This window comes from Phaseolus vulgaris, chromosome 2 (assembly GCF_051622355.1).
Source record: "Phaseolus vulgaris cultivar YP4 chromosome 2, ASM5162235v1, whole genome shotgun sequence".
Classification (NCBI taxonomy): domain Eukaryota; kingdom Viridiplantae; phylum Streptophyta; class Magnoliopsida; order Fabales; family Fabaceae; genus Phaseolus; species Phaseolus vulgaris.
This window is the reverse complement of record NC_143499.1, coordinates 48,782,303-48,789,063: the sequence shown is the minus strand read 5'-3', so window position 1 is coordinate 48,789,063 and position 6,761 is coordinate 48,782,303. Positions and strand designations below refer to the sequence as shown.

The window sequence follows — 6,761 nt, the reverse complement described above, 5'->3', positions numbered from 1 at the left end:
GTCCACTTGCAGTTCTTCAAGAACAATAAACGGCATTCCACTATAATCAAATGGGCAGAAAAATGTTTTCAAATAAAGAAAAGTAAACCAAGCAAAGCGACAAAGTTTACATTTGGCAATGAAGGATGAAAAAAACACCGTAAAAACAATGGCTTTATACACCAAAAAACACAAAGTGAAAGCATTATTTTCTTATACGGAGGAAGGGTTAAGGTAGAACTGAATACACGACGTGGGTTATTCTCTACTACCTATGCTGAACTCAGAAAATAAGGATAAACTTTAAAAATAAGAATATTTGCAGCACATTGATTAAAAATTGACCAAGCCTTCCATTGGAGGCACTGAGAGAAGCTTTAGAAACTGGCAGTGGCAAGGAGGGAGATGACTTTGGAGACATACCAAACGGGTCTTCAGGATATGATGAGAAAGCCCAACATGATGCTCCACTATGACACAGATTATCTACATAACACAAACAAAATTTCAAAATAAAACGAAAATAGAGTGAAAATCAAATCAGCAATCTCAAACTTCTGCATATCTTGCTTTGGTATATATAAAATAGAGATAAACTTGTTTACTAGTATAACTATACCAGGGCACTGGAGGTAAGACGAGTTCTTCATACTGCAAAAAAAAAAACATAACATATATATTACGTTTGTCAAAATGCTAACAAGGTTTAATAGAAATTAAACCCCATTTTAAAGTATTGTGACAATTTATTCATCAAGGCAACACTTTAGGGATTACCCAACCTATATACATAAAACTTGTGACGATTTTACAACGCAACACCTTTCAAACGACTACTCAAAATTAACTCTGTCAAATAACTACAACCATAAACAAACTAAAGCGAAACAAGACAAATCAGAAAAACAAAACATCAATCAAAATAAAAGAAAAGACTTAGGAGAATTTTGGAACAATCACCACTACAAAAAATATTGATTTTAACCTCTCAAAAAATTCACACAAAGACTAAAAGACACATTAAACTCACTCTTCATTTTTTTTTTGGTAGCAAAGAATTAAATTAAAATTAAACGAGACATTTCAGGGATGTCCCAACCCTTGTACTAACCTCAGACATCACATATTGTTAAAACCACATGTGGATCAAAGTTATAGGTCAAATATGAACACATCAGATAACACAACAGGGACACACAAAAAAACTGCAAAGGAATATGGAGATATGCAATAGAAGCATATGGAGACTCTAATTATCATTTAGTGTCTCTCTTTTAATCTTTGTGTAGATTTTTTTGGAGAGACTAACATCAATATTTCTTGTAGTGTACATAGTTTGAAATTAATATTTTGATCTTTTAGAACATGGTAAGCACTTAATAGTCTAACTTTCCATAGAGAAAAAAATGTTAATTTTGTTTTTAAATTTCACTTTTTTTATTTTTAATTTTTTAATCTCTAAAATAGTATCTAATTTAGTCAATATAATAACTAATTATTATTGATTTTTAAAATTGATTTCTATTTGATAATTTTCTTGTAGTAGTGTAGCTTCCATATTTACTTTCAATTTGCTTACCTACTCAGAATTTTTCCACCCCTATGGCCACGGTAAACACATTGGATGAGATTGCAAGCTGTTTGTGAATGCTCCACACATTCATTGCCAATAATAAGATTGGATTGTTTGCAACGTAAATTATAGCAGGGGACATCTAGTCCAGAAGGAACACATCGCATCCTGATAATAAAATTTATAAGAGAGTGAAATACTAAATTCAGACTATAATTTTGTTTGAATTTGTAGCAATTAAGAATATGTATCTTACGTAATATCCATTGGTTCGCAACTGCATTTGATGCACTTGCTCGCAGTTAATGTATATGAGCCATTTGGGACTATCATACTCTCATCGTACCATTTCAAGGTTGCTGAGGAACATGCTGCAACGGATAATTTTTTTATCAATAAAAAAAATAAAAATTAAGACAAATTCTAACTCTTATACATATGTAACATCAATCATTATATCTTGTGAAAACTTTCTGACTAGGAAAACATTAATACACATTCTATTTCATCTGAAAGAATCCCAGATTTCATGAAAGAATTTAGTAAAACGTACGTGAATGAACAGATAAAATCATTGCCGTTTAGTACGTATCTTCTTTTTGGTTGATTTCATTTTACTATATAATAGGAAAATAAATGTTAACCATTCTTACTTCAGTACAATTTTTAATATAATTTTTATTAATGATAAATTATATGCAAGTAGAACTAAAAGGAAAAGTAATAATTTATTTTTAAATATATATATATATAATCTGAAAAGAGTTAAAATATATTAATCATATTGTTAAGAAAAATATGTCAAACTATGTCGTATTATTGGGTTTTAGGAATACAGTAGTTTTAATCTTCTTTAATATCCATCTGAAATGAAAAAAAGTAACTAGCTTTATTTTCATTTCGTATAAATTGTTTAACATCTTAATTTAATCCTACAAAATCGGTTCATAATCAAAGTTTGCATTCACTTATATATAATGAAATATTTTTATTTTTAGTCTATGACATCTTCAACTAGGTTTTTTTTTCACATTTTCTTTTTAATGAAGAGAGAAAATCATGTTTTTTTTCTCTCTTCTTTTTGATGTTTTTTTTTTTTGGCGTGAGAAAAAGAAAAAGTACTCTAGTGATCGTACATTAAGATGGTGAAGCTCCCAACTTCCGTTCAAAGACTAGCACTAACACTGAAAACCTAATTTATAGTTAGGTATCAATCTCATTTTTCTCTTGAAACTTAGTTTAAAATGAAACAAAATATATTATAAACTCAGTTTACAAATGAAGTTTATTAGTTGAAGCCTGTTAGAATCATTAAATTTGCTAGTTTAATTTGTTATTTTATAAATTATAATTAAAGGTGTATCAAAGAAATGTGTTAGACACTAACTAAAGCTATTATGTTAAAAAAAAAAAAAATAGTAACACTACCAAAAAATCATTAAATAATAACTAAATTTAAAGATTAAAAATAATTAGTTATTATATTAATTAAATTAGATATTAATTTAAAGATCCTAAAAAATTATTCGTATAATGATTTCTATTATTAATAAAAAATTATAAAATAGTTTTCAAAACTTTCTATTTGTTAGTTTGGGAGACCAGTGAATTTGTCTATTTTAAGGTTGAACCACCGTTATTCAATCGTTGATAAAAAAAATTATATTCTAAATTAGTCTTTAAAAAACTAATAGAGACTGATGTAGATTATAAAATAATAAGTAACTAAAATATTGATAATTAATGGTTAAATACTAATTTAAAAATTATTTTATAAATTTTTATTAATAATAAAAACTACTTTACATACTAATAGTTATTTTTATTTTATAAAATGATCTCTAATTTGATTAAATAGTAACTAATTATTTTTTTCTTTAAAATTATTTTGTTCTTTAAAATTATTTTTTTATTTAATAATTTTCTTTTACTGAGTGTAAGGTATAGAAACCTTAAATCTAAACCCTAAATATTAAAGCTTCTGTAAATGGATTTTGATGTGTACATATATATATACAAACCTGCAATGGGAACAGATAGAATGTCTCCGGGATCTACAGTAGCTTCCCAAAAGCCATTTACAGTTTCCAAGTCCGAAAAAGTTGTACCAAACTTTGACGCTATGCTACTCAGGCTCTCTCTTCTCTGCACAACATACGACATGTAAACAGCGGTTTCCCCATTGTTAACGTTGTTAAAACATGTGCATGGCAGTGGAATAACAAGGGTGTCTCCACTGGTCAAGGGATTGGTGCCATTGATGCTGTTCGCAATGTTGATCTGTTCAATGCTAACCAACCCACCATAAGCTTCTGATATGGAAGCAGCTGTGTCTGCTGCATGAACAGTGTAAGTGGTTGACATGGACCTTCGGATGCCATCCACACAAGAGCAGAAGATGGGTATTTTGACCAAGGTTTTGGCCCTGAGGATTTGGTGTGCACTTGATGATGTTATGGGGAAGAGAGAGTTGGAGGCCAAGATATCAGAGACGTTTACGTGGAAACGAGTGGCGATTTGGGATACTTTGGAGTCCCAGGGCAAGACATAAGAGAGGAGAGAGGTGCAGGAGTCTGAGGCATTGCATGCTTCAATGGTGGATTTTGTTTCAACTTCATATTGAAAAGTTAATAATATGAAACACAAGATCTGAGGCCAAAAAAACTGCAGAGAGTTTCTCATTTTGGAACCTTTTTGGAGATTAGATTAATTTGGAGATTAGATTAATATGCAGATGCAAACCAGAAAGTAGAAATAAAACTACTATTCCTTCCAATCCATATTCACAAGTCCAAATTAATTGGAACAAACTGTTAGGTAAGACCTTCTCCACGTGAGCCTTAATATATATATATATATATATATATATATATATATATATATATATATATATATATATATATATATATATATATAAATTTATAAAATAATTTTTAAATTGATATATAAATCATTAGTTATTAAGATTTTAGTCACTTACTTACTACTTTATATTCTAAATTAATCTCTATTAATTTTTTAAAAACTAGTTTACAATCTAAACTATTAGTAGTTAAAATTTAAATAATTATTTTAAATACCAATTTAAAAGTTACTTTATAATTTTTTTATTAATAAAAAAATCACTTTAAATATAAATAATTTTTAAATTTTTAAATTAATATTAATTTAGTTAATATAATGAGTAATTATTTTTTTTACTAAATTTGAAATTTGCTCACACTATAGTTTTTTTATACGATAATCTCTCTTTATGTGTAATTATAATTCTTTTCATTATTACACGAAGGAGTATAGATGTCAAGCATACATAATATTTAGTTTACCAGGAATTCCAAACCTTTTGATACTGAATAGCATTTTAATACATTTTTATGTATTAAAGATATAATTTATTTACCTTGTAAAGCTTTTTCTTTACTCATTCATGACTATAGTCAGCAAATAATCATAAAAAATGAGTTAAGGATTTTTTGAAAAAACCTTGACAATAATTGTATTTTTACATAGAAAATTATTGATTATATCCTATATCTTTGCCTTATTAAATTCAAGTTATTACCTTCGGGGTAAAAACTCTACAATAAGAAATACTTGGAAAGATTTATGGTTAATTTACACTTTTATGCAAAAAAAAAATAAGGTAAAGGATTATTTAAAAAACCAAACAATACCATATTATAGTTTTTCCTGAGAAAGTTATTTATTATTATCCCATTTCTTGGCTTATATTATTATACCCTATCTTTAATCATTAAAATTCATATAGTTGGAAATCTAATCGTCCCAACTGCGCTCAGAAACTGCATTAATAAAAATACTCATTAATTATGTTTTTCTATATAGAGCGATTGATTTATAAACATAAAGAGGGAAAATAAAATAGAGAAGAAAATAAAAATGTAGGTATCTCTTAACAAATAAGTCTAATATTTTATTTTTCTAGTCGAAGTGAGATTCACACAAATATAAGTTAACTTATATGATAGTTCGTTAACTTATATGATAGTCAAATAACGGATACGAGTTAACTTATATGATAGTCAAAGATAGTCAAATAACTAATAAAAATAACGAATAACATAATAAGTAATATCTTACCTAAACATTAAAAAAAAGAAATTCTAAATAATTCTGATATAATATTAAAAAATAAACTTTAATTCTAATTTAACTTTATAACACATCCACTTTCTACTTATGCAAAATCCTTATTTATAGTGGTATAGATATTATTTATCACATATTGTTGAGAACCTTAAAATGGAACACTAAATAAATATTTTTTTCAAACATAATATATTATTTAAGAATGTGATCATAAAGTGAAGCTCTATAAGATAGCATGCAGTTACAAGAAACAAAGTAAGACTAAGATGATTGAGAAGGAAGATGAGGAAAAACCATTTTGGCAACCTTAGAATGGCCTGATGCATCTGCTTTTAGAAGAGCTTTTTTGTTGTCAAACTCTTGCCTCTTTTTATTGTAAGCCATTGAAGCCTCTTTCTCAGTATCAAAAGTACCAAGCCACACTCTGCGATTTTCAAAAGGAACTCGTATCTCAGCTGCATATTTTCCCCATGGTCTCAGTCTTACACCTTTTGACTTGCTGCTTCCTTTTTCTGCTTTTGTCTCTGCATTTTTGTTTGCTTCTTCTACCATGCTTGGAAACTTCATCTCTACAACAACTCTCTTTGAACCATTTCTCTTACTCTCTCCTTTTCCTACTTCACTCTCTTCTTCACTGTCTGTGGCATCTGGGTCACTAAATGAAATCCGCAGTTTCCTTTCTTCACAAACTTCATTCAACGATTCCATCTCACACTTTTGCATTCTAAGCCACAACACATAGTATCATCATGGAAAAGGGATAAATTAATCAAAGACCAATAATTCAAATGCACCAGAGAAGATTAAGTAGCCAATTGTTCATGTCTAAGAGGGAAATCCAAAATCTCCCTTATCTCACAAATACTACTTAAATTCTAGAATTATTAAGATTTTTTATAAAAAAATAAATAAATGTAAACCAGTTCCAGAATTATCTAACCTTTAAATAACTCGTCTTCTAAGAACTACAAAAACCAAAGACTCCTACCAATATTGACGAGTAACACAACAACAAACACTCAAAAATAACACTAAATCAAATACTTCTAAAAATCAGAAGAATTATTAAGTAAATACTTCAAAAATAAATCTTAATTAT

General features: G+C 28.0%; 2 protein-coding genes across 2 annotated transcripts; both read right to left on the bottom strand.

Annotated features, from left to right (window-relative positions):
• Window positions 1-119: 119 nt before the first annotated feature.
• LOC137812907 (lysM domain-containing GPI-anchored protein 3) lies at window positions 120-4,246 on the bottom strand. Its single transcript, XM_068615160.2, has 5 exons — window positions 3,574-4,246; window positions 1,809-1,923; window positions 1,559-1,720; window positions 599-630; window positions 120-465 (listed from the first exon to the last, which is right to left on the bottom strand). Exons 1-5 carry the CDS (start codon window positions 4,232-4,234, stop codon window positions 263-265), a joined length of 1,173 nt encoding a protein of 390 aa, XP_068471261.1. The 5' UTR covers window positions 4,235-4,246; the 3' UTR covers window positions 120-262.
• A 1,677-nt stretch (window positions 4,247-5,923) lies between these two features.
• On the bottom strand, window positions 5,924-6,370 carry LOC137809548 (ethylene-responsive transcription factor ERF117). The gene has a single exon (XM_068610654.2). The coding sequence runs from the start codon at window positions 6,368-6,370 to the stop codon at window positions 5,924-5,926; it is 447 nt and encodes a 148-aa protein (XP_068466755.2).
• Window positions 6,371-6,761: the final 391 nt, after the last annotated feature.

Coding starts and splice junctions, on each gene's coding strand:
- LOC137812907 (XM_068615160.2), bottom strand. CDS start 4,234: ATGAGAAACTCTCTGCAGTTTTTTTGGCCTCAGATCTTGTGTTTCATA. Junction 1,721..1,808: donor TGCGAACCAATGGATATTAC/GTAAGATACATA, acceptor TTTTATTATCAG/GATGCGATGTGTTCCTTCTG. Junction 631..1,558: donor GGTGGAAAAATTCTGAGTAG/GTAAGCAAATTG, acceptor TTTTTTTTGCAG/TATGAAGAACTCGTCTTACC.
- LOC137809548 (XM_068610654.2), bottom strand. CDS start 6,370: ATGGAATCGTTGAATGAAGTTTGTGAAGAAAGGAAACTGCGGATTTCA.